The sequence below is a fragment of the Protomyces lactucae-debilis genome (genome assembly GCF_002105105.1).
Source record: "Protomyces lactucae-debilis strain 12-1054 chromosome Unknown BCR37scaffold_12, whole genome shotgun sequence".
Taxonomy (NCBI): domain Eukaryota; kingdom Fungi; phylum Ascomycota; class Taphrinomycetes; order Taphrinales; family Protomycetaceae; genus Protomyces; species Protomyces lactucae-debilis.
The window spans coordinates 276,139-301,230 of record NW_024468004.1 but is presented as its reverse complement, the minus strand read 5'-3'; the positions used below and the strand labels follow the sequence as shown (position 1 = coordinate 301,230).

Genomic DNA, 25,092 nt, shown 5'->3' with positions numbered 1-25,092 from the left:
CGCAGTGAAGCACCCTATTTTTGGCTGGCAAATACCGGTTTCAGGGGTTAGCGTGCACTGCCTATCGAGGACAAGATTCATCTTGCAACTTGTACAAAGCAGCAGGAAAGTTTATGACAGACGACCACAGAAGCCTCTGAAGAGCAAGACAGTCGACAAATAGAGTATGTATGTACATAGCCTTGTGCGAAGCGCGACCGCAGGCAAGTGCACGCTTTCTTATCCAAGTATTGATGTCGACGCAACGTATGACAGGCTTACACTTACAGAGACTATCTGGCTTGCAGTGCTTTTTAGGAATGACTGACGACAAGTGAAGACTGCCACTGCCGAGATAGCAAGGGAACAGTCCTGTCTGCCCATCTCGTACGGCTGCTTCGGCAAGACACGTGTTTCGCTTCCCCAGATTTCGTCGCGCTTGATCCGAGTCTAGCCGCTATGCTGCGAACAACGCGATCAGTGATGCCGGTAGCTTGAAGTGTCTTATAGCTCGCCAGTTCCACACGAATAAGCCTTGCTCGACAATTGACACTCAAGAAGATGGTCGCCTCCGTCTTTACCACTGAGGAAAAGTACAAGTACGCACAGGGGCTCAATTCATATATCGAGACCGAAGCGATTCCTGGTACATTGCCGCAAGGCCAGAACGCGCCTCAGAAGGTCGCATACGGTACATTGACCGTGTCGCTTGATCTCTGCTAATATAAAGGTCTGTACGCGGAGAAGTTGTCCGGCACGGCCTTCACTGCACCGCGTCACAGCAACAAGCAATCATGGCTGTATCGCATTATTCCTGCCGCTGCGCACGGGCGCTTCGCTGAGGTGGATGGTGCATTCAATGTGGACCTTGGCGCTACGAAACAAACATTCAAGCAGCTGCCAAATCAGATCCGATGGGACCCCTTTGCGCTTGATCCTGAGCATACCTTTGTCGATGGTTTAAAGCTTGTCGCTGGTGCTGGAGATCCACAAATGAAAGCTGGTCTCGGTATTTACATCTATGCGGCTGGCAAAGACATGGGCAAAGAAGGCTTTTACAATGCCGATGGTGATTTCTTGATTGTCCCACAGCTCGGCAGTCTTGATGTCCAAACGGAGCTTGGCAGAATGCTAGTAAGACCTAACGAGATTTGCGTCATTCCTCGAGGCATTCGCTTCAAAGTCACTCTGCCAGAGAAACAGGCTCGTGGCTATATCCTCGAAGTCTACTCTGGTCATTTCGAGCTGCCTGACCTTGGACCCATTGGATCAAACGGACTAGCCAATGTTCGCGACTTCCAGATACCAACTGCCGCCTTTGACCGAGACGAAGGCACTGAGTGGACTCTCTTGACCAAGTTTGATGGAAAGCTCTTTTCTACCACTCAGGACCATACTCCTTTTGACATTGTCGGCTGGCACGGTATGTCTTTTGCGATGGTTGGATGGCACTAATTTCAAGGCACTTATTATCCCTTCAAATACGACTTGGGTCGATTCAACACGATTGGATCAATCAGCTTTGATCACCCAGATCCTTCCATCTTCACGGTGGTATGACCTTGCAAGCCGCACTGATTACAGACTAACACGCAGCTCACTTGTCAAAGCGAGACACCAGGTACAGCAGTAGCCGACTTTGTCATCTTTCCACCGCGTTGGCTCGTTCAGGAACACACCTTCCGCCCACCTTGGTACCACCGCAACACCATGTCTGAATTCATGGGCTTGATTCATGGCGACTATGACGCCAAAGCTGGTGGTAAAGGCGGGTTCCAGCCAGCTGGCGCTTCTTTGCACAACATCATGAGTGCGCATGGACCAGACGCAGTAACGCATGAAAAGGCGAGTGGCGCTGACTTGAAACCGCAAAAGGTCGGTGACAATAGCATGGCTTTCATGTAAGCTTTTCCTTACGTCGATATACGCTAACGACAGGTTTGAATCCATGTACATGATGGGTGTTACAGAGTATGGTCTACATACATGCGAAAAAGTACAGGAAGAGTACAATGCCCATTCGTGGCAGCCCTTGAAAAGTCACTTTTCGCCACCCGAGGGCTACTAGGCATCTAGTAGACTTGTCCGTATGTGCCATTCTTGCGTAGCCGTTCGCCGTATTTTATAATTAGGAAAGGTCCAGGAATGGATAGGATGCCGAGACCACCAAGAAGTGAAAATGCCCCCTGAATTGTCATTGCTTCAAACATGGGTCTGCTAAACATGATGAACGCCGTTGCAAGAAGAGCTCGTGACATGGCGTTGGCTGCAACTGCAGAAGCAGCATAGACTGTGAATGCATCTGCACAATACAGCATAGCTGCGATGAAAACTATTGGTCAGATAGGAGATATTGCACAACGACTTACTTGTGATGATGCCAAATCCGCAAAAGGTGCCTGCGATAGTCGGCACGATCCAGTGAATACTTCTGAAGGGTGCTGTCCAAGCAAACATAAAGAGACCAATAGGCAGAGCAAAAGTACCAAACATAACAACTTGCATGCGTTTCTCTGGATTGGGCCTACCAAGTCGTTGGAACTCTTTGATGTACAATGGATTCAAGAGGACCACAGCACCACAGCCCATGAAGACGCCGACAATGACGCCACAGAGTGGTAGTGTGGCGATCGTGTGTGAGAAACCCCTGATTCCAGCGAATACATAAGAGTAGGCCAGAAGGAAACTGTACTGGTCGTGTGAGTGGCGCCAATTGAGGGGGTACTTACCAGCAGTGCGTAGCCAATTGCTGTATATAGGGATAGAAACAGCAGAGCCGGCTCGACAAAGAGCATGTGTACTAGTATGTGAGCATTTTTAAGTGGACAGTCAGGTGCATACTTGGTCGCACAAGATATTTTGTTATGATTAGCTTGGCAGTGATTGGATCATTCTCGAGAGGTGCAACAACGTCATGGCCTTCTTTACGCATGCGAATGGCGCGACGTTTGAGAAGGACGGGCACGTATGTTTCGTGCATGAAGAAAGAAAGAATCCAGAGGATGCCTGCATAGATGCAGAGAAGCCAACTCGTCCATCTCCAGCCAACATTGTCTGTCAAGAATGATCCAATGATAGGCCCGAGTGCCGGACTTGCGAAGACTGGTGGTTAGCATCCTTCTTGGGGATCGGGCTCTTACTAATACCGACACCTGCAGCCGTGAAATATCCCCTTTGTTTTGGCTCAAACATGTCCGACACACTCGCCGTGACGAGGACAAGGCAGACCGATCCGAAGAGACCCTCGAGGAAGCGTCCCACCAAGACAGCCGCAGCATTCGGCGCAAAGCCTACCAGGAAATGGCATGCGACAAATAGGCCATACGCAATCCAATAGGGGATGTTGCGACCAACGACCTCGCTCATTGGGCCCCAAATAGGAGGCCCAAAAGCAAAGCCGAGGGTGAAGAGCGCGACCGATAAGATGCTCACTTCGAAACTCAAATCATAGATGTCGGCAAAGACAATCGCGCTGCCAGAAAAGATTGAACTTGAAAAGGCAGCACTCATTGTCATAAGTGTCACCAATGCCGCTTGAAAGCATTTGCGACCAAAGTGGAAATTCAGGGGATGGTCGGGATCATCGAGCTCCATCGTTAGAATGAGTGGGCCTTCTCTCTTTTCGTGTTCTCGAGAGTCTCTCTCCAGGATCTTTGCTGGCTCGACGGTGGCGAGCTCATCTGGTTGTCGCTCTGTCATGATGCCAGGCTTGCTTCCTCTTGCCCAGTGTGGTGGTCTGGTACTTCATGTAGCTGTTCACGAGGATTCCCTCGCTAATTAAGCTTGTCTGGCATTTGTAATCTGCTCATCGCATACATGTGGGCATTTTGCGGGGAGCTGTTGACAGGCGGCACATGCCGACGCCAAGCGCGTGAGTGGGAGACTGTGGCCCTGTGGGACGCGTCGCAGCGCTACGCGTGGGATTGAGGAATACAGACCAGCATGAGCCAGCTGCAAAGACGGCAATGAGTGCTTGAGCTTGATGGAAGCCTTTCTTGATAGCCTTCAAAGCAGTCTTGCTTTGAGCGATGAACAGATCAAAGACTACACTTCAGCACTGCGACCACAAATCACTGCAGACTATGCACAAGATGAGTCCATGATGCTGCCATCTTTCGTGTATGCGAGACCATCGGGGAATGAGAGAGGTGAGTTTCTGGCCATTGAGCTCGGCGGCACGATGCTGCGACTGGCCATCGTTGGACTCTCTGGTTTAGCATGCGCGTCAGAGTTCAAGCGCAGCAAATCATGGTCTGTACCAGATGCATTCAAGGTGACTGGATCTGGACGAGATCTGTTTCACTGGATTGCTCAGCGCGTGTCGGAAGTGATTGGCATTGAAAACCATCGCAAGTGGAAAGCAGGCTTCACATTCAGCTTCCCAGTACAAGAGACAAGCATCTCCACCGGGCAAATCAAGCTCATGGGTAAAGGGTTTGCCTCTGCCGATGACGAGAATGAATGTATCAATGTATGCTTGAGCGAAGCGTTGAAGAGCATCGGGGTCAATGTTGAGCTTTGTGCAATTCTGAATGATTCTATTGCCACTTTGCTAGCGCAAGCGTACACGACACCCGGAAAGACTTCACTCTCGCTGATACTCGGCACCGGCTGCAATAGTGCAGCGTTTGCCTGCTCGTCACTTTTCGAGGCGAAGCTCAAGAATAGAGGCTTGATCGATGGGCAGAGCGTCGTTGCCGTTAATTGCGAGCTATCCATGTTTGGCAAAATGCAGCTTCCCTGGACCAAATACGACCATGAGGTTGATCAAACCAGCACAAGGCCTGGCTATCAGCCATTAGAGCAATTCACAAGCGGCAGGTATCTCGGGGAACTCGTCAGGCGCATTTGGCTCGACTGCCCTGGCAGAAGCTCCGTCTGCCCAAAAGGCTTCGATAAGGCATTTGGACTATCTGGAAGGATAGTGTCTGGTGTTGAGATGGATACGACTCCCACTTTGGATTTTGCCATCGCCCTCCTCAACGAGTATCATGCCCTGCCTGGATCGTGGTCTCACACTGACGTTTTGCTCTTGCGCTCAATCGCCTTGCTTGTGTCAAACAGGTCCGCCGCCCTCATTGCTGCAAGTCTCGTGGCACTTGGACAAGCTTTGGAAGTTTTAAACACTGACTCCATCGTCATACCTTGCTGTGGCGCCGTTCTTGAGCGACACGCGAATTACCTCCTCAGGTGTCAAGCACACTTGAATAGGTTGAGACCAGGTATCAAGCTACAACCAATACAAGATGCTGGTCTTTTGGGTGCAGCCGTCTCGGCAGCGATGCAAGAATCTCTATGGTGATAGCGCTGGTAGGATCAGCCCACTACACTCTCCAAAGCCAACGTTGCCAGAGTCTGTGCTTGCCATGCCTCGCATGATAACCGTGTCGCCATCTCGCAGAAAGTCTTGCAGACCGAGCTTGTTTTGCAAAGGCTTCTTGCCATTCTCGCTAGCCTCAAGAAGACTGCCCATGGCGCTGGTCCCTTCTCCTGAAATGGTACCGGAACCTAGCAAGTCACCACAACGCATGGGACAGCCAGTACTGGTGTGGTGAGCCAGCATCTGTGGAAAGTTGTAGAGCAAGTTGTCAGACGAGGCACTTCCGATCAGTTCTTCCTCTCCATCAGCTATCAGTTAGCATTTGAGCAGCATAGACGCATAGCAAACCTTGAATCGAAACAGTCAGATTGAAGTGCAAATCCTTTGGTTCCTTTTGCTTGAGGTACGGCAGCAAGTGGTCTTGACTGTGCTTCGAAGCCTTCATAAGAGGCTTGACAGCCTCGGGATGCAGGACCCATGGTGTGATGGTCGTGCCAAAGTTCTTGGCATTGAACGGACCGAGTGGCACATACTCCCAAGCTTGAATGTCACGCGCAGACCAGTCGTTCATGAGCACATAACCGAAAATGTAGTCTCCGGCTTCATCGACATTGATGCGTTCGCCCATAGCATTGTCCTTACCGACAAAGGCAGCGAGTTCTAGTTCATAATCCAGCTTCTTGCATGGCGCAAAGACTGGCCCAGGGAGGATCTGACCGCATGGTCGACGAATAGGCGTGCCAGACACAACAACACTCGAAGCACGGCCGTGATAGCCAACAGGCAAGTGTCGATAATTTGGTTGCAAAGCATTCTCTTTGCCACGGAAGAGGATGCCTACGTTGGTGGCATGGTTGACACCCGCATAAAAGTCCGTATAGTCACCAATCGTCATGGGCAAACACATTTTGATCCGATCTGCGGAATGCAATATCTGATCTGGCAACGACGCATGACCTGCCATGACGTCTCGCAAAAGTTGAATGAGAGCTCTTCTTAAGCTTGCTGTCTTGCGGTTTCCGAGCGCCGCGAGTGCGTTTAATGTCGGCTGTAGCAGAACAGTTTCATCGAAGTCCTTCTCTAGTATCTCGCTCTTACGCAGTGTCGCTGAAAGCTCATGCACATCGACCACGCAGTCTCCAATGCGCGTCGCTATGTGGTGCTGTCCGGACGGATGCTCAAAGACACCAAGTGGAACATTTGCCAAGGAGAATGGACTGCCTTTAGGCACAGTGATTTCGAACATGCTCTAAGACCGAAAAATCAAGTACTGAGATGCAGAAGCTGGCTACGAGGCAGATCATATTGTACTCGGGCCCGGCAGACGTCGCGCGGTTGTTGAAGGCCGGCCGGGAAAGTGGGGCCGGAGCCGTTCAGATGGGCATTCGCCCCTTGAAACATGCAGTAGATCGTGCTCATATGCTCAAAATCAGTACGCCTCTCTATGGTTCAGAATGATCATCATATACGGAAGCATGAGACTTGATAGAGAATGACTCTAAGGGGTCTTTTCGACACCATGTCGCCGGTAGATGTCACGCGAGAGGACAGACTTTCTTACCATCGCCTTAAAGCAGGTCTGACTGCTAACTCGATGATGGGCTCGCAATCGATCGAGCTGGTAGCCATCCATTGTACGCAAAATGAGGCGTTTGATTGGAGACCGCGACTTTTCGGCCGACTGTGTGCTTCTCAGCAGAGCCGACCTAGGGTACCATAGATGCTCGCCACGGCGTCGAAGGCCTCGCCAAAGCTCGACTTTTCAAGTGCTGGTACTGATGAATCCGGCGATAGACCTGCAGGTAGCATTAGAAAAGGTAGGTAGCGCCCTGAACTCTTGATATTTCTGAGCCTACGCTCGAAACCATGCCATTGTACCTGGCACTTCAGGCTCCCGAAAATATTGTCGCTTGTGCATCTATTCAGGGATGCTTTTCAGGAGGTGGGACCTGGAACATCCTCGTCCTGCTCACAAGCAGTCATCACCTTTGACTTGAGGACGTAACTTCCTCAAGAGATGTATGTGTGCTTTCGCGCCTCCTTGGTATAGCTCGTCAGGAGATGTACATTGTACACGTGGCTGCCTGCCAACACACAAGGAGCCTTGTCAAAAAGTGTAAGGGAGAAGAGCTTCTTGCATTCGACGATGGCGAGTAAGCGTCGATGCACAATCGATGAGTGCATGAAGCACGGTATTTCCATCAGTTTGAGCATGCTCTAGCACTGACACAGTAGCTCAGGGGCTTGGCTGTATGTCTTTAAGCGACCAGACGATGAGCGTGAAGCAGCAACAAGCAGAGGAGTCCGTGACATGTCAATTATCGGGACCCAGCTTGCGCACAGCACTCAGCATTCAAGCAGCAGTCTTTGACCGCTTGAGCCTGAGAGCCATCCTGATACAAGGTCTCGTCTTGGCATGCGGGCTGTGTGCAGTCGGTTTTCAATTTGGACGGGATTTCGGCTCGACTCAGCCTTGCGCACTACACCATGCACTGACGTAAAATACTCTCAACGGCTCAGAATAGGCCTGGCTGCCTCACAACTTGTAACACCACATCCACGCAGCTGCTTCTTCATTCTTCTCTTCATCGCTTTGGCGCACCATCTACTGTTCAATGAGAGTCGGACTACAAACGAGTCTTGCCGCTTGCTTTCATTTTTCGTGCATTCTCGCGCATTCAACAAGGCGACAAGCGATACAAGTCGTCGATACGGTCGGCGACGTCGGTTTCTTCTCGCGACAATCGCCAGCATCGTCTGATGCGCCAATAGAAATCTCTTTCTATGCTTCCAGCACCGGTTCTGTTAACCTTGAACTCTCGCCTACGCCTGACTTGTTTGACAACACGCAAGTCATCTACCACGATACACAGGGCGGTTTTCTACGGTCGGAAGAAATCAATCCAGATGACTACTGGGTGTACAAAGGTTATGCGATGCAATCGTCGTCGGAGACAATGGAGACACTCAGGGTTGGTCATGCGCGCGTTTTGATCCATTCTCTGCAGCCACTATTGTTTGAAGGCTCCTTCCAAGTCGGTGAAGCCATGTATCATGTGCAACTGCTGGAGGACTACAATCGTGACTGGCAGCTGGGCGACGCAAAACCAGACACGAGTGACCCAGACACAATGGTCGTCTGGACTGACAGCAGCTTAGAGCCACGTCTGGCCAAACGGTCTGGGTCGACGTGGGACGACGAGCTACCGAGCGTTTGCAATAGCGACAACCTCGATGCTGGTCTCAATGGCTACTCTAGCTCAGTGGGCGCACTTATCAAGCGCCAACTTGTCGGTGACACGGGCCGCACATTTGTTACACAGGCACAACTTGCTCGTACCATTGGTTCTACTGCCGGATGCCCTACAGAAAAGCTTGTCGCCTTGATTGGTGTCGCTGCAGATTGCAACTTCGTCGCTGGCTTTTCATCTACACAAGCTGTCCGGAGCAACATCATCTCTGCAATCAACCAAGCCTCACAAGTCTATGAGAGTGCCTTCAACATCACACTTGGGCTGGCATCTATCGTACTGACGGAGAGTTCATGTCCAACAAGTCAATCGAGCAGTTCTCCATGGAACACCGCGTGCGATTCATCTACCACGATTGAAGACAGACTCAATCGCTTCTCACAGTGGCGAGGCCAGCAGTCTGATTCTTACTCTGCCTGGCTCCTTCTGTCTACCTGTAATACTGCCTCGGAGATTGGTGTCGCTTGGCTTGGCACACTTTGCAATGCCAACACCACCACGCAGTCATCTTCCAGTGTATCGAGTACAGGTGTTGTGACATCTGCTGCAGGTGGCACGTCCTACTGGAAGACCTTTGCACATGAGCTGGGCCACATTTTTGGTGCAAACCACGATTGTACTGCTTCATGCTCTCTCGACACCTCCACCACATGCTGCCCGCTTTCTGCAGGTACCTGTTCGTCTGCTGGCGCCTTTCTCATGAACCCTTCCAGCAGTTTCAGCGCAACACGATTCTCTCCCTGCACGGTTGGACAGGTCTGCACGAACCTCCTTCGCCGAACAGTGGCTTCATCGTGTCTTTCTCGCAACCAAAACGTCAAGCTTGAAACAGCAGCGACATGCGGTAATGGTATTGTTGAGGAAGGTGAAGACTGTGACTGTGGTGGCACAGCAGAATGTGCCAATAACCCTTGCTGTAACCCAACCACCTGCAAGTTCAACACTGGTGCCGTGTGTGATCCGAGCAATGCAGCGTGTTGCACACAACAATGTCAGTTTGCTGGGAACAGCACCATTTGTCGTGCTTCTGCGGGTCCCTGTGATCCAGGTGAGTCGTGCAGCGGTACTTCTGGCCAATGTCCCGAGGACGGGTTCGCTCGTAACGGTCAGTCTTGTGGATCAAATGGACTTGTTTGTGCTTCAGGGCAGTGTACGAGTCGCGATGCACAGTGCCAGCAGCAGTTCAACGGCTCGTCTGGTGCGTGCGACGATGTCCAGTGTGCCTTGACGTGTCGTGTTCAGGGACAGTGCTACATCGCCAACCAGTACTTCATCTCAGGGACGCCATGCGGGAATGGTGGTGTTTGCCGTCTCGGCAACTGCGACCAAGGTTCCGTTGGCAATCAAATCACCAGTTGGTTTGAACGTAATCGGAATTGGTTCATCCCTGTGATTGCCGTTGTCGGAGGTCTCATTGTGATTACTGTGTTGTGGTGCTTGATCTCACCTTGTCTACGAAAGAAGAGAAAGAATACACCGCCGCCGCAGATGACTTATTCAAGCCAGCAGTATGCACCACAAGGTCAATACCCGGCTGTGCAGCCAACGCAGTACTACCCACCTGCCAACTACCCGCAGTACCCGCCGACCGTGGCGACCCGTTCGCGGCCATACTGAGGTCGTCTCCGCGAATTCCCGTGTTTAGCATTTTGTACGTGTAGGTTTATGAAGGGGTGTAGCATGCACTGTGATTGATGACCCGTCGCAGGCTCGCAACTGGATAGACAAGCTCGTCTATCGGTATATCGGGACTATGTTGTCATGATCAATGTCTTTGGCAGGCCTGGAGATGAGATCACAGCCCGGGGAAGACGCTTTAAGGTGGCAGCAGAAGAGTGGCCGGGTCAGGCGGTTCTCCACAAAATGACACGATCGGCAAGCAGCTTGCGCCAGCCCACGTCTTTGCTCGCAGGGAGAGGTATATAACCCCCCCAAATAGCCCTCGGCCCTTCTCTCTCTACACATCAGCCCTAACATCATGTCGTCTGAACAAGAACACGGCACTGTTGGTGAGGCCAACAACGTCAAGAAAATCCACCCTCACCCTCGACTCCACGACGTCAAGTATGCTTTATGCTTCTAGAGGAAGATCAAGATTCGCTGACCTGCTAGACTCCACCCAAAACCCCACGTCAAGGACCATGCAGCTTATGCAGATCTGTACAAGGAGTCCATCGAACAACCCACTGAGTTCTGGGGCCGTATGGCTCGTGAGAACTTATCCTGGGACCGGGATTTCAAGACTGTGCAGAGTGGTTCATTTGAGGATGGTGATGTTGCATGGTTCCTTGAAGGTGAGCTGAACGCTTGCTACAACTGTGTGGATAGGCATGCACACAAGAATCCCGATAGTGTGGCTTTGATTTACGAAGCGGATGAGCCTGGAGAGGGCCGCAACATCACTTACAAGCAACTCTTGCGAGATGTGTGTCAGTTGGCCAATACTCTCAAAGCAATGGGTGTCAAGAAGGGTGATGTGGTGACTATCTACATGCCTATGATTCCAGAGACTATCGTTGCCTTTTTGGCCATTATCCGACTGGGTGCTGTTCACTCGGTTGTATTTGCTGGATTCTCATCAGAATCCCTGCGAGACCGCATCCACAATGGCAAGTCCAAGTTTGTGCTCACGTCGGATGAAGGTAAGCGCGGTGGCAAGAATATTGGCACAAAGCGTATTGTGGATGATGCACTCAAGCAGTGTCCCGATGTCAAGCACTGTCTTGTGTTTAAGCGAACAGGTTCTGAAGTGCCATGGACAGAGGGACGTGATTACTGGTGGGATGAGGAAGTCAAGAAGTACCCTGGCTTTTGTCCCTGCACTCCAGTCAGCTCCGAGGATCCACTCTTCTTGCTGTACACGTCTGGTTCAACGGGTGCTCCTAAGGGTGTTTTGCACACAACTGCGGGATACCTCCTCGGTGCAGCAATGACGCTCAAGTACATCTTTGATGTCCACCCAGGTGACAAGATTGGTACAGCAGGTGATGTCGGTATGTCACGCCCATGAACCCAAAAGCAATGCTAACACGCAGGATGGATTACTGGACACACGTATGTGGTGTATGCCCCCCTGTTGCTAGGTGTCGCGACCCTTGTGTTTGAAGGAACACCCGCGTACCCGAGTTTCTCTCGTTACTGGGAAATTGTGGAGCAGCACAAGATTACACACTGGTACGTGGCACCAACTGCCATTCGTCTTCTCAAGCGAGCAGGCGATGAGCATGTCAAGGGCGATTTATCATCCTTGCGTATGCTAGGATCGGTGGGTGAACCCATCGCACCAGAAGTCTTCCAATGGTACTCCTCTGTTGTTGGAAAAGATCAGTGTTCAGTGGTGGACACATACTGGCAAACAGAAACCGGGTCACACATCATTGCACCACTCTCTGCTGCTGTCGCTACGAAACCTGGATCTGCTTCATTGCCATTCTTTGGTATTGAGCCGGCACTTGTTGATCCTGAGAAGGGTACGGAAATTCAAGGAAATGATGTCGAGGGTGTCTTGGTCATTAAGCGTCCCTGGCCGTCCATGGCACGCACGGTGTATGGTGCACATGATAGGTACATGGATACCTACTTGAAACCTTACCCAGGTTATTACTTCACGGGTGATGGCGCAGGTCGTGATCATGATGGTTATTATTGGATTCGAGGACGTGTGGATGATGTCGTCAATGTCTCTGGTCATCGTCTCTCTACTGCAGAGATTGAAGCGGCACTCATCCAATACAATGGTGTTGGTGAATCTGCAGCGGTTGGATACCCCAATGAACTGACGGGTCAGTCGATTGCTGCGTTTGTACAGTTGAAGTCGGGTGTGGAAGCGTCAGACCAGCTCAAGAAGGATCTCATCCTGCAAGTACGCAAGTCTATCGGTCCCTTTGCAGCACCGAGCAAGATTTTCTTTACAGAACTCCCAAAGACGCGCAGTGGCAAGATCATGCGTCGTATCTTGAGAAAAGTGTGTGCTGGTGAGTCCTCCAAGGAACAGCTCGGTGACACGAGTACCTTGCAGAACCCTGAGGTTGTTGACGATATCGTCAAGGCTGTTGGTGATATGAAGTAAAGTACAGTAGTATAAAGTAACAGACAGATTTCACAAGTGTTCAAGGTCAGGGGATTTTTGTGGAAATGAGATTGTTTTCGTATTAGGTCGTTGCGTCGTAAATTAGGTCTATAAGATGCTGTTGAGAGGGGTGGGACACACCAGGTGCCCGCGTTGAACCAATGTTTTCTTTCATGCTTTCATGCTTTCATGCGTTTAGGCCAAAGGAGTGCTTTCAACCATTCAACCAAGGAGATTATTGATGGACATCTTCTCTCGAATGGGTTCCGAGACGGTGCGTGACATGAGTGGTGCGAGCTGCAAGCGTCTTTCCTGCAACATGGGTCGTTTCCAATCCACTCGAGGGAGTTGAAAGTTTGGCGTACGTTCAAAGGACGGCGAGCTAGACAGGTTGGAGGTGGCACTTTGAGGTGATGGTGACTTTGGTGGTGAGGGAACAAAGAACGGGGTGAAGTAGGATTCACCCTCCACCTTGACCGTGTCTGGTGTTGGCAATTGGAAGACATCCCTGTCATGCATAGCAGCCATGTCTGGTGTTGGCAGCTGGAAACCATACGGTGGTCTGCTGAAGGACAAACGACGTCGGTGCGAGGGAGACGAGGTTGGGTATGGCTGCGACACGGAGCGTTGCATGTAATTGGAACGATCAGCAGACAAGGGGCTTGTCTTTTTACGCTGACGACGCTGTAAGGCCGTGTTGTAGTAGTTCTTGATGGCATTGTCTGAGCGTCCTGGCAAATGTTTTGCAATGTTGGCCCATTTAGGTCCCATTTGCGCATAGAGTGCGAGGATGGTGGCTTCCTCCTCTGGCGAAAAGGGTGAACGTTTGAGGTTTGGGTTGAGGTGATTGTGGTAGCGTTCACGACACTGCTTGCCAGAGCGTGTTGCGAGTCGTTGAGCAATGATGACCCACTTCTCTGGCCCGATTTCGCGCACCAAGTCGAGCAAGAGGGCGTCTTCTTGCGATGTCCAGGGGCCTTTTGTAACGAGACGTGATCGGGCGATCCCCGCGACAGGTTGTTGTTGGTGCTGCTGGAGTGGGCTTGATTGCGAACGACGCTGGTAGGCTACCTCTGGCGTTGATTGATCAGGGCAAGTCCTGCAAGCCTGAGGGAGGTAAGGAAGCTGACGCTGGGGTGTGAATTGAGAGACGGAGTGCATCATGCCAGCAAGTGAGAAGATTAAGTAGAAGCAATAGGAGCTCTTTTGTTGGTTATTGTTTGTTACTGGGGGAAGATGAGGTAGGTGGCCAGTTGAGGAAGAGAGAGAGAGAGAGAGAGAGAGCGAGTAGAAGTGTGGTGGGCGCGAGGATGCGACGTGGTCAGGATACCTGGATATGCGGGTGAGGTGGCCTTTAAGGGCCTGGTGAGTGTTGCAGGGGGGGTTTCGGGCCAGGGGGTGTAGGCTGGCCTGGGGCTGTATCAGGTCATGGCCTCCTTCGTACGTGTGTCGGGTCACTCTTGTTGCTTGTTGCAGTTGAGGCCAGGGGTCAGCTGCAGTCAGTCGCTCAGTGTCAGGCCAGGGATCCTGTCTGCTGTCTGCTGTCTCATCGTGTCTCCCGCTGCAAGTTTCGCGTTGGACAATCTCGCGACGTGCATCACAGTTGAACGCTCTTCTCTTCGCTCTGTCTGACTCTGCTGCTGCGCTCAGTCCGCGTCCCTGCAACTTCATCTTGACGCGTCCCTGCCGTTGGAATGTGCAGATGAAGCGCGAAAAAACAGAATAGCTGCAGGGGCGCACACTGATTGGCCAATGGGCATGTTGGAATGCGCGGGACCGTGCAGCGTGCAGGAGAGTCACGGCTGCATGCATGTCAAGTTGTCAACGGCAAGAATAGTGACTGCTGACTTCTTGACACTACTTGTACACTTCGCAGTAGCTAGAAGCTATAGAGATACAGCCTAAGACACGAGCGAGATGCGACTCGCCGTTGACTAAACTAACGCATTCAACAAACAGATGCATAAAAAGTCAGCTTGCCCCTGAAAAGTCGACGAGCAGTGAGTGCCAGCACAACATCGCAGTCATGACTACTGCCAGAATCAGTGATCGTCCAAGTCTCTGCTTAGCAGCCAAGTATCCGTCTTGACCACTGAAACAACACGCCCATTCTAGAAAGGTCAGCAAGAAATCAGCAAGGTTCAAACAAGAGGCATACTCTGATTGTGATGCGATTCGGATCAGGCATACACACCACTTCCTCGACCCGTGATTGTTTCGTATACACCACCAAGTCAGCTATCCGGCCGACAGACATCTCCAACGACTGATCCGCGTCTATCGCGCCAATAGAAGCTTTTGCATCAGTCGACACGAAGCTATACAGCTGTGCAAGCTGATCTTGAGTAGAAGACTGGTAGATGGACGACAAGTTCATGGCAAGTGGGTCACAACTACCGTGTGGTTGAAAGCCATTGTAGCAATTGTTGATGCTGCACGCACACTTGAACCCCAGCTTTGACAATTCTGGTAGCATCAGTGTTCCACGAGGCGGATTGAGAGGCGTGTCACGGCCCATCATGAAGAGATCTGATGCTGGCAAGCCAACAAAGGAAACCCTGAATGGACAAGCCTTGACTTTCTCCAAGACTCGTTCAAGGTCGGCTTGACTGAATTGTGTCAGACCTGTACAGTGACCGAATGACACACCTTCGCCACCTGTATAATGTCTTGCCAGATAATCGAGTGCATCAAAGATCATACATTTCTCGTCAAGCGCGTAGTCTAGGTGGAAGTCAAGGCCACATTTCTTCTTGTTTGCATGCTGCGTCACAAATCTCATGTTGGCGAGCCCGTCCTCATACGTCTTTTCGACATAGGGAGCACTGCCAATAGCGGAGGCACCCTGCGCAGTAGACCCGCGGATCCTCAGCCGGGCTTCACCAAAGAATACCTCCATCTGCTCAATCTTTTGAGGATCGGTGATGAACGGGTCTTGTGCAAACAAAACTAGTTGGATTTCGCATTGTTTTTCGTAGAAATCCATCAGGTCCATGCCCACTTCGAAGCAATATTGTTGGCCAAGGGTGTCGGTGCCGGGTTCCACCATACATCGCATGGATGTAACGCCAGCTGCAATAGAGCGTTCAATGAGCAGCTGACCGCGCTCGTACATATCATCTAGCATAGAATCCTTCAGCTTCGCAGTGCTCGACAAGGCTTCTTCAAAGGTACCTTGCTGGAGGTCTGTTTCATTGAGAATGAAGCATTTGTCTAGATGAACGTGCGCATGGCACAAAGATGGTAAGACGAGACCATGTTCGCAATCGACTGAGGTTTCGCCAGGGTGAATCTGGTTTATTGTTGACTGAGCTTCTTGAAAGTCTCGTTTGCGTTTCTGGGGCAGCTGCTCCTTCTGATTTAAGCTTGCAGCAGCTTCTATGCTCTTGATCTTGCCATCTTCGCAGACAATGTCAACGAGTTCTCGTCTCCCATGACAGCGTGCATTGAGCAACGTCAGCTTCTCGACCATTCGGACGACTGAGTACTGAGAAGGGCGAAAGAGGAAGCTGGCATGGGAGCAGATGAAATTGCTAATTGTCGATGCGTGACATCGAGTTTAGACGCGCCACGAATTTGACGACCCCAGCTTGCGAGAGACTACTCTACCGCGCAGAAAGACATGTCTACTGACGAGGCATACAGCTCTTTTCTGGATAAAGCAAACAGCGTTCCTGAGGCGCCACCTAAGAAGAAGCCCTCGAACGACGCCCAGGTCTTGGCTGACCAATACCTCTCCTCTGAATCGGATGAACCATGGCGAGCTTTCACCTCTAACAAGACGGATGAGCTTGAAGATGCAGCTGCATTCGCAAAGCTCGTAGAACAATCTGGAGATGCATCTTTCGCAGAGATAGAAGCATATGAGGATCACAAACAAGTCATTCGGTATGTTCGCGAACGCATCTCAGGCGCTGAGCATGGAAAGGCTGAAGTGCACGTCTTAGAGATTACGGACGGTACACGGATCTATGTCTACATGGTTGCCTACAATAAGAAGCACCGTTGCTATGAGGGAGCACAGAGTCTGAAGATTGAAAGTTAGGAATGTGACTGTGGGAAATGCTGCTGCTGTGACCTTAGCCGCGAGAGCCGGAAGCTGCCTTGGACGCTCATTAAGTCAGATTGACAGTGATGTGGGCTGCCAGTGGGCAAGATGATTCAGTGCAGCGTGAAGATGACCGAGTCACCGAGATGGTGGAGTGAAAGTTTGATCTTGTGGCTGGTCCGAGATTGGCCGCGACTTCATACAACTCGGTCAGCCACAAGTCATCCTCATCAACCCGCCCACCCGCTCGCTCGGGTCGCCGACTCGCTGTGTAGTTCGGTAGAGTTCCAGCGTAAAAAGCGATTATATACCGTATAGCACCAGCTGGCCCTGGCACTAGCTGAGCAGCATCCTCCCCTCTCTTCAACATCCCTTCTCGTAGCAACAAGCTGGTACACACACTCGGCCATCACACCCTCCTGACACATCCCCCACGTCACATCGCACCGTCGCAGAAGTGACCGGCCCCTCCCCTCCTGAGTGAAAGAAGGTCCGCTGCCAACTTCGTCTGTTGTTGCTACCTCACACCCAGCTGCACCTCGCCCCCGACAAACAAGCACCCGTGCACAAGGCAAAAGCAAAAAGGTCAACCCGGGAACTGCACACGTCCTCCATTCCCTTTCTTGTCGCAACATTGAAGCACCTTGCCTCTTGCTACCTAGCCATCAACGGACATTGCAGTGTACGGCCGATCAAGCAAACGCTCCTTTTAACATCTCGCACCCTCTTATTCTGCTCTTCAGCAGATTGAAGAGTCATCTGCGACGATGAGCATGGCCCAAGCTATCCCGCTACATCAGGTACATCTCCCTTCTTCGTCGCGCCATGGCATATAGCTGACCTGCCTAGCACTCAACACTCAACCCATCGCAAAAATTAGCCTCTGTCAATGAGGAGTCCTGGCTCCAAGTCGGTGCGTCTTCTGACTGTGCTACAACATGATCAAACGCTAACAGTGACCAGGCAAGGTGGCCGAAATGATGAATGAGCTGGATCGCGCTGTCATTGCCTATGAGTCCGCGTTGCGGCACAACCCTTACTCCATCCCGGCTATGAACCAAATCGCTGCGATTTTGCGAGCGCGCGAACAGTTTCCAAGGGTAAGGCCATCTTCTCATCTGTTCAACCCATCATGCTAACTACTTTAGGCTGTCGAATTTTACCAGTCTATTCTGAACCTAGATCAGAACAATGGCGAGGTGTGGGGAGCTCTAGGTCATTGCTATCTCATGATGGATGACTTGCAAAAAGCATACTCTGCATACCAGCAGGCCCTCTACCACCTGCAGAATCCAAAAGAACCCAAGCTCTGGTACGGGATCGGTATTCTCTACGACCGCTACGGCAGCCTTGAGCACGCTGAAGAAGCCTTCAGTCAAGTCATGCGCATGGACCCTGGCTTTGAAAAGGCGAATGAAATCTACTTCAGGCTCGGCATCATCTACAAGCAGCAGCATAAATATGCCGAGTCGCTCGCTTGCTTCCGGTACATCATTGCGAGTCCACCAAAACCACTCACAGAGGTGGATGTCTGGTTCCAGATTGGCCATGTGTATGAACAACAAAAGGAGTACGGAAAGGCAAAAGAAGCGTATGAACGTGTATTGAGCGAAAGCCCAGATCACGCTAAAGTGCTACAGCAGCTCGGCTGGCTCTACCACCAGCAAAGCTCGACCTTTGCCAACCAGGATTTGGCCATTTCATACTTGACCAAGTCCCTTGAATCGGATGGTCAAGACGCGCAAAGCTGGTACCTGCTCGGTAGATGCTACATGGCTCAGCAAAAATACAACAAGGCTTATGAAGCCTATCAACAAGCCGTGTACCGAGACGGTCGCAACCCGACATTCTGGTGCTCCATTGGTGTGCTATACTACCAAATCAACCAATACAGAGATGCCTTGGATGCCTATTCTCGTGCTATCCGACTCAATCCATACATCTCTGAGGTTTGGTACGATCTCGGTACCCTCTATGAGTCTTGCAACAACCAAGTCAGTGATGCGCTTGACGCCTATTCACGCGCTGCAGAGCTGGATCCAGGAAATCCACACATCAAGGCACGTCTCGAGTTGTTGAGGAGTGGCCAGTCCAGTGGAGCCAGGCCAGGCCAAGCAGCTGCACCATTGCCGCAAGATGTGAATCCGAATGCCTACCAAAACACACCACAAGGGCCACCCACACAATGGGGTGGTCATCCTGCTGGTGGTCCTGGTGGACCACAACAACCAGGTGCACCGCCTGGTCATCCTGGACAAGGCCCACCACCGCCGCATCATGCACCTGCACCATTACAACAGCCACCTATGCACCAGCAACAAGCCCCACCAGCGCGTAGCGCCGCAACGAATCAGCAGTATGCAACGCATCGCGAAAACTCCATCAAATCACCCGAACAAAGTAAACATGCGTTGCAAACAAATGGTCATGGTCGTTCAGGTTCTGCTTCCAAGAGCTCTGCTACTATGGCACAACCTCCTGCCGTTCAGCCTCATCCGCCACATGCATCGTATCAAGCGCAGTCTGCTCCTGTACAAGCGCCTCGAGCGGAAGAAACACGCCAAGCAGTTCCTACGCCGACAACGCAAACAACGGATGGAAATCTAGCGCCCATGTTGGGCCGTACAAGTCCTGTTCATGAAATCAAGAGTCTCGAAACTGTTCGAGATGGCAGCAAATCTACCTCTCAACGCGGCTCTCCACGTCGCTCCAGTAAAGATACAGCAGCGGCCACAGAAGCTTCAAAAGAAGCACACGATGCAACGACATTGAAGAGGCCGCATTCTGTGATGGCTGATACGCAGCAGGGTGAGTCTGGACGTGAATCAAAGAAGCTGGCTGCGCAAGTGTCGCCTGGCGCAAGTAAGTCGGGGACGCCTGTCCCGGAGACGTCGGCTGCTGTACCTGCGGCTAGTGCGGAGGTTTCTAAGAATGCTGCAGCTGCACCTGCTGAAAAAGTTCCTTCGACAACGAGTAAAGCTGCGACGGAAAAGGTGGAGCAAAAGGACAATGATGCGGATGAGGTCAAGGTGCCGACCCCTGGGGATATGCCTAGCCCAAAAGCTGAGAATGTCAAGACTGGTGCAGTGTCGCCTATATCATCGGAGAAGGCTCCAGGAAAGACCGAAGCCGTCGCTGCCCCTGCTGTAGCTGCTGCGGCTGCTGCAGCTGAGAAGGGCGAAAAGGAGTCGAGCGTTGAGCCTGCACAACGAAAAGTGCAAGTGGATGAAAACTATGACGAAGAGTAGCGTCGCTTTCATGTTTCACTGCCCTTTGGGACTCTACGATCGCTTGCGTCTCTCTACCTGCTATTCAGCTACCTAGTCTGTACATCTGTAGACGCATCGCTATCTCTGCGCTTGTGACTGTCCCCTTTATGATATCTCAACCCGATTGGACCAAGACCGACAAATGCCAAGACATCGCGCTGTTCAGGAACAAATATGCTCCGGTTGAAAGCCAAGACCTCTCCAAAAAGGGCTTGGCCAGCAATGGTGCAACCGCATGGCTTCTTATAAGTGTGCGGGCAGGCCGGTCGCTTGTTAATGACCATCTCTCTCTATACAGCCTGTATGGCAACATCTGCAACAACTGCCGACCACATGTCATTCGATTTAGAAGAGCACATCAAGAGACCAGACCCCGTTCACTGCTGTCTGGCCCAGCAGGCACGCTCTAGCTTCACTCACATCATCGAGAAGCACGATGCACCGCAATTTCGTGAACGGTGCGACTCAGCAACGCTCGTCAATGCGCATTTCCTGGACGATACCACGCAAATCGAAACACTGGTTACGAGTCTACTCATTGCGCCGGCACTTGCGATAGCGGCCCTTATTTATATGGTCTTTGTTCTACCAGTTCTATGGCTTGCAGTGTTCATCTGTCGGCAAGACCTGGACATCGGTGTCAGACCGCTTGAGATAATTTGGCGGAAAGCGGCAGCGGCTGAGCCTGCGAGGGAAACGGTTCTAAGTGGCTCATTGATGCTCTTCAGCCTGGCTAGTCCATTGATGGCGATACTGCTTGCCATTGGAGCGATGCTCGCGGCATTGCAAATCATCTATTCGCTGATCTTGGCAGAGCAAACAGATTCAGTCTTGCTCAAATATGTTGCGAATTGCTGGCGTTCTTGGGCGAGGATGTTTGTAAACGATAAGTTTGATGGGAAAGGAGAAGACCCCGTTGCCATGTACCAGGTCTAGCAACGTTGATTTCTTGTTGTAGCGTTGCGATAGCGTATTGCCAAGTTGTCGTGCCATGGCTATCATCAAGTAACAAAGTTCTCTTCGCTGTCGACATACTGCTTTGAGAATGGTCCAGACGCGGCCTGCCATTCTGCAATAAGACTCGTCGCCTGCTCAAGCATGGTAGTGTAGCCACTATTGACATCTCGGAACATGGTGGTGTGCGCCGCTACTTCATCACGAGCTTCCCTGTTTTCTTGCCTGATGTACCGCGACTTGAGCAGCTGCCCTTTTGGCAAAACCACAAACGTGCGATCGGAAGCTGTCCCTGAAGTAGGTGGAATTGCAGTGTAAAAGCAAGCAAAATGAACACTATCAATGGAATTGACAGCCACAGTCCGTTGGGAGAGTCCAGCTTCATCGCGCAAGATGCTGATAAACTCAAGATGATCGGTGATCCAAGTGAAGCCTCGTGCAAGATGCTCTTTGGAAGCATAACCTGCGCCAGCAGCAACAAGCGCACCGGCAGCACTCGCAGCAGCAATCGACTTCCAACCCCATGAAGATGCTGAAGCAGGACTATCTTTGATTTGTCGCTTTTCTGCCGTCTTCGAGGCGAGCAAGCCTGAGCTTAGCGCGGTCAGCGTTGTTGCAGTATTGTACCAAGATGAACCCTTGTTGAGGAGATCCGTCGCTTGGTTCGTCCATAGCGATGGAGCAATGCCAAGCATTGGGCTGTCTAAGCAGATAACGCCGACTACGCGTGGGAAGAGCTGTCCTGGAAGAGGCGCTTCGCTATTCAACTGAATGGTAGCATCCGAAGCAACGAGTCCACCCATCGAGTGGCCAAGCAGGACAACATGAGTGCTTGGTGTCAACATGGGGTTACGCGTGCCTAGCTCAGATTCGGCATCAATGACTTTCTCAAGGACCCATTCTCGTAGCTTGGCCACAGCGAGCGCAAAGTTTCCACGTGTGTCATAGGCTGGATAAATTAGCGCACGATACTCGACGGCAGTAGTCGTGTCGTCAGGTCCCGTTGATTCTTGAGCATTGAGTTTTTGAGCTAGTTCTTCTGGGAAGTGCCCAAAGGTATCCTTGCCGCCCTTGAAGCCGTGGATGAAGATCAGCAATACGACCTTGGCCATAGCGCATGCCAGCTCTTGCCTATCTATCAAGCTCAAGCAATTCTGGTCAGTTGTGTAGTTGCGCTTTCCCAACGACTCGACATCCCACTCTTTTCCTTGCGACCACACCACACAAGAGCCAGGACATGCATTCAGCAGGCCGCCAGGTCGCGATACGCCTTGCAAGAGCCCGTCTAGGCCAGACTCGTGTCTTTTCAGCAACGACAACTCGTCATGTCGCCTCGGATTTCACTATGCCTGCCATGTCGCCTACCATGACAGAAGGTAATATCGCGAGCTGGAAAGTCGCTGAAGGTGCTTCCTACGCTGCCGGCGATGTCATCCTAGAAATTGAGACGGATAAAGCGACTATGGATGTCGAGGCGCAAGATGATGGTGTCCTTGCAAAGATCCTAGTGCAGGATGGAAGTAAAGCGGTGCAGGTCGGAACGTCTATTGCAGTCATGGCTGAGCCTGGAGATGATTTGGCGAGCTTGAAGATGCCAGAACGAACAGCTGTGACAGAGAGCAATATAGTCAAGTCGGACTCGGCTGTTGAAAAGGCAGAGAAGCCTGTTGAGACGAAGCAAGCAAATGCGCCTACACCGCATGTGTCGCATACCGCGTACGACTCGCTTGTCAACCAGGACGGCTCACCACTCTTACCATCTGTTATCGCGACTATGCGCAAATTGGGTCTTACAGAGATCAAGGATATCAAGCCAACAGGGCCCAAAGGCCGATTACTGAAGGGTGACGTGTTGGCCTTTGCCAAGAAGATTGACCAAGATGCACCTGCAAAGCTACAACAGGAAGCTGAGAAGCGCGGTAAGCTGGATCTCAGCAACATCAAAAAGGCGGCACCGGTACAGAAGCCTGAGACGCAAGCGGCCGCTCAAGCTATGGAAGTGGAGGATGACAAGATTGTTGAGCTGACGAGATCTGTTGATTTGTCTGAGCTGATTCTGCTTGCCGAGAAGCTGAGTGAGGATTCGCGTGTTCACATCTCTGTTAAACAACTTGCGGCCAAAGCTGCCCGGCGAGCATTGCAGGATGTGCCAGCGTTTGGTCTAACTGAGCGGTCTCAGGATGACTTGCTATTTGATGAGATTGTGGGAACATCGGCGTATAACAATGCGGTCTATGAGCCAGAGCCACTTGAAGGCCCTAGTGAACGGCGAGCACTTGACTTGGACGCATCTGAGTACCTGGAGTCCTCCTTCATTGAGCTACCAGAACAAGCCAATATCGATGGCATCCTCTCCCTGCAAGCTGTTCAGGTCGAAGATCCCCTCGCCTCAGCGCCTGCAAACTACGACATCCTGGATTTCCTGGCTGACAAGCCATTGCCAGCTCCCTCGCAAGCAATGCAATCAACGAGTCGCTCAAGTGTTGTTGCCAGCTTGCACTTCAGGGAAGGGTCAATCAATCCACGCACCGCGTCCATCTACCTCGACCGCGTGTCTCAATATATCGAGTCGCCTGTCCATCTCATGCTTTAAAAAGATTTATAGACATATGACTGCAACCGTCGCTCAATCCGCTGCCATGGGCTCGCCACCTTGTGCTACCTCTGCCGCGATCGCCTGAGTTGTCGAATCTTTGCCTAGTCCTGAGCTCTTCTCAAAGTAGAGGTTTGGATGTGAGATGCTCTCATTCAATGGCACATTCGGGTTCGTCGCTTCAAACACTTTTGTGCACGCAACGTGGTAGTGCTTGGACGCCACCGACTCATGAACCTCCTTGAGCGTCTTGCTATCGCTAATACCAATCTTTGCAAGAGAAGCATTGAGTGCGTCCTTGTTGAAGTGCTTGTAAGGACATCCATGACACTCGCCAGCACCAGGATTCGGACCTGTTAGGATCTGTTGACAGCTCATTGGACGATAACTCTTGCGTCCACCAACAAGTCCGTACATGTGTTGGACATTGTACCTGTACTCCTTTGTGAACTTTTCATCCGTTATCTGCTTGAAGGATTGTCGCCAAAAGATGAGGGATTCCTCGACACTGAGACCAATGGCTTTGAGGAATAATCCATATTGTTGTCTGCCCCAGTACTTGAGATGATGCGCATGCGTGAGGTTATCGTGCAAATTACGCATACAAAGTGGGAAATGTTGCAAAAGACTCGGGACCTGTGCAGCTGTCACGGCAGTCCCATCGAAGTCGCCTGATGCCGTATACTCAGGCGCCGTGAATCCCTTGGATAAATGCGTGAGGATGGGCAAGAGTCGATCATCTTCATCGAGACGCGGTATGGCGCGTGCTGTCATTTCCAACGCTGCTGCGAGTTTTGTGGAGAATTCAGCAGCGATGAGGGAGAGTTGTTCAGAGACGGGAACATAGGCTAGACCTCCCTTGACGAACACACGGCGCATGGCGACGAGATCGGCGACTCGCGTCCAGTCTACTTTGAAGTAGGATTCATGGTCAATAGATCGTGCACCGCTTGCTGCAAGAAGTTTATCGTGGAGTTGTGCTACCTCTGCTTCAGAGACAGCTTGCCAGTCGAGATCCAAGCTCTTGATAAAGGCTGTCGTGGCAGGTCCATCCTCCAACCCAAATCGATACTTGAAGAGTGCGGATTCTGTACGAATAAAACGCGCGCGCAAGTCTTCAGAGCGACAAAAGGCAAGACGCAGAATAAAGTGTGAGTAGTGATCCTTTCGACGCTCTGCATCGAGATGGTCGCCTTTTGCGTGTCGCGTACTGTCAGAGGCAAGTGGCAGGTACTTGTCTACCAAATCTGCCATGACTGTTTTGAGCTCGGCAGGGGTTTTGTTGCGGTACATGGCGGACTCAATTTCACCCAACACATGAAGCCTGTCGATAGCCCATGTTTGGAAGTCTTCGACTGTGATTTCTTGGAGAGGCGGGGTTGTGTAGAAGGAGAGCCTGGTAGGGTAGTCTGTTTCTCTGGCAATTTCCTGGGCAAAGTTGCGCCTACTGGCTGTGAGCTTGAGCTTTTGCCTTTTACTGCTGAACATAACAGCCTAGTGGATATAGCAGCAGTCAATAGCTAGTTCAGCAAGTCTAAGCAGTAGCAGCAGCGAATCTATCGCAGTCGAGTCTTGGTCTTGTCGGCGTCTCTCTTCCCAAATCCTCGAA

The 25,092-nt window shown here is 51.4% G+C and overlaps 14 protein-coding genes across 14 annotated transcripts; 8 read left to right on the top strand and 6 right to left on the bottom strand.

Annotated features, from left to right (window-relative positions):
- The first annotated feature begins 212 nt into the window (after nucleotides 1-212).
- Nucleotides 213-2,176, top strand: BCR37DRAFT_59542 (putative homogentisate 1,2-dioxygenase). Its single transcript, XM_040872380.1, has 6 exons — nucleotides 213-227; nucleotides 270-670; nucleotides 710-1,402; nucleotides 1,442-1,530; nucleotides 1,576-1,880; nucleotides 1,918-2,176. The coding sequence occupies exons 2-6, from the start codon at nucleotides 541-543 to the stop codon at nucleotides 2,045-2,047; spliced, it is 1,347 nt and encodes a 448-aa protein (XP_040724579.1). The 5' UTR covers nucleotides 213-227; nucleotides 270-540; the 3' UTR covers nucleotides 2,048-2,176.
- A 712-nt stretch (nucleotides 2,177-2,888) lies between these two features.
- On the bottom strand, nucleotides 2,889-3,748 carry BCR37DRAFT_380812 (major facilitator superfamily domain-containing protein). Its single transcript, XM_040869559.1, has one exon. The coding sequence runs from the start codon at nucleotides 3,676-3,678 to the stop codon at nucleotides 3,037-3,039; it is 642 nt and encodes a 213-aa protein (XP_040724578.1). The 5' UTR covers nucleotides 3,679-3,748; the 3' UTR covers nucleotides 2,889-3,036.
- A 140-nt stretch (nucleotides 3,749-3,888) lies between these two features.
- On the top strand, nucleotides 3,889-5,658 carry BCR37DRAFT_380811 (uncharacterized protein). The gene has a single exon (XM_040869558.1). It carries the CDS (start codon nucleotides 3,962-3,964, stop codon nucleotides 5,279-5,281), a length of 1,320 nt encoding a protein of 439 aa, XP_040724577.1. The 5' UTR covers nucleotides 3,889-3,961; the 3' UTR covers nucleotides 5,282-5,658.
- On the bottom strand, nucleotides 5,282-6,515 carry BCR37DRAFT_332570 (fumarylacetoacetase; the record flags this gene model as incomplete). The annotated part of the gene is made up of 2 exons (XM_040867066.1): nucleotides 5,282-5,596; nucleotides 5,637-6,515. Coding segments are annotated over 2 exons (1,194 nt in total), but the record flags the coding sequence as incomplete, so codon positions are not given.
- A 1,258-nt stretch (nucleotides 6,516-7,773) lies between these two features.
- Nucleotides 7,774-10,460, top strand: BCR37DRAFT_58991 (Metallo-peptidase family M12-domain-containing protein). The gene has a single exon (XM_040872376.1). It carries the CDS (start codon nucleotides 7,915-7,917, stop codon nucleotides 10,165-10,167), a length of 2,253 nt encoding a protein of 750 aa, XP_040724575.1. The 5' UTR covers nucleotides 7,774-7,914; the 3' UTR covers nucleotides 10,168-10,460.
- On the top strand, nucleotides 10,259-12,681 carry BCR37DRAFT_368938 (acetyl-coenzyme A synthetase). Its single transcript, XM_040868308.1, has 3 exons — nucleotides 10,259-10,614; nucleotides 10,663-11,543; nucleotides 11,586-12,681. The coding sequence occupies exons 1-3, from the start codon at nucleotides 10,529-10,531 to the stop codon at nucleotides 12,617-12,619; spliced, it is 2,001 nt and encodes a 666-aa protein (XP_040724574.1). The 5' UTR covers nucleotides 10,259-10,528; the 3' UTR covers nucleotides 12,620-12,681.
- Nucleotides 12,682-12,683: 2 nt separating this feature from the next.
- On the bottom strand, nucleotides 12,684-14,183 carry BCR37DRAFT_380803 (Homeodomain-like protein). The gene has a single exon (XM_040869557.1). It carries the CDS (start codon nucleotides 13,781-13,783, stop codon nucleotides 12,842-12,844), a length of 942 nt encoding a protein of 313 aa, XP_040724573.1. The 5' UTR covers nucleotides 13,784-14,183; the 3' UTR covers nucleotides 12,684-12,841.
- Nucleotides 14,184-14,546: 363 nt separating this feature from the next.
- On the bottom strand, nucleotides 14,547-16,207 carry BCR37DRAFT_58987 (uncharacterized protein). Its single transcript, XM_040872375.1, has 2 exons — nucleotides 14,778-16,207; nucleotides 14,547-14,730 (listed from the first exon to the last, which is right to left on the bottom strand). Exons 1-2 carry the CDS (start codon nucleotides 16,089-16,091, stop codon nucleotides 14,662-14,664), a joined length of 1,383 nt encoding a protein of 460 aa, XP_040724572.1. The 5' UTR covers nucleotides 16,092-16,207; the 3' UTR covers nucleotides 14,547-14,661.
- Nucleotides 16,206-17,025, top strand: BCR37DRAFT_380800 (uncharacterized protein). Its single transcript, XM_040869556.1, has one exon. The coding sequence runs from the start codon at nucleotides 16,242-16,244 to the stop codon at nucleotides 16,662-16,664; it is 423 nt and encodes a 140-aa protein (XP_040724571.1). The 5' UTR covers nucleotides 16,206-16,241; the 3' UTR covers nucleotides 16,665-17,025.
- Nucleotides 17,026-17,440: 415 nt separating this feature from the next.
- On the top strand, nucleotides 17,441-19,915 carry BCR37DRAFT_393569 (uncharacterized protein; the record flags this gene model as incomplete). Its single annotated transcript, XM_040871325.1, has 4 exons — nucleotides 17,441-17,467; nucleotides 17,517-17,580; nucleotides 17,631-17,767; nucleotides 17,816-19,915. The coding sequence occupies 4 exons, from the start codon at nucleotides 17,441-17,443 to the stop codon at nucleotides 19,913-19,915; spliced, it is 2,328 nt and encodes a 775-aa protein (XP_040724570.1).
- Nucleotides 19,916-20,063: 148 nt separating this feature from the next.
- On the top strand, nucleotides 20,064-20,977 carry BCR37DRAFT_58984 (uncharacterized protein). The gene has a single exon (XM_040872374.1). The coding sequence runs from the start codon at nucleotides 20,213-20,215 to the stop codon at nucleotides 20,870-20,872; it is 660 nt and encodes a 219-aa protein (XP_040724569.1). The 5' UTR covers nucleotides 20,064-20,212; the 3' UTR covers nucleotides 20,873-20,977.
- On the bottom strand, nucleotides 20,905-22,108 carry BCR37DRAFT_60094 (uncharacterized protein). Its single transcript, XM_040872381.1, has one exon. It carries the CDS (start codon nucleotides 22,000-22,002, stop codon nucleotides 20,938-20,940), a length of 1,065 nt encoding a protein of 354 aa, XP_040724568.1. The 5' UTR covers nucleotides 22,003-22,108; the 3' UTR covers nucleotides 20,905-20,937.
- A 127-nt stretch (nucleotides 22,109-22,235) lies between these two features.
- Nucleotides 22,236-23,483, top strand: BCR37DRAFT_393566 (uncharacterized protein; the record flags this gene model as incomplete). Its single annotated transcript, XM_040871324.1, has 1 exon — nucleotides 22,236-23,483. The coding sequence occupies one exon, from the start codon at nucleotides 22,236-22,238 to the stop codon at nucleotides 23,481-23,483; it is 1,248 nt and encodes a 415-aa protein (XP_040724567.1).
- On the bottom strand, nucleotides 23,217-25,085 carry BCR37DRAFT_59362 (DNA primase large subunit Spp2). The gene has a single exon (XM_040872379.1). It carries the CDS (start codon nucleotides 24,969-24,971, stop codon nucleotides 23,517-23,519), a length of 1,455 nt encoding a protein of 484 aa, XP_040724566.1. The 5' UTR covers nucleotides 24,972-25,085; the 3' UTR covers nucleotides 23,217-23,516.
- Between the last annotated feature and the right edge of the window lie 7 nt (nucleotides 25,086-25,092).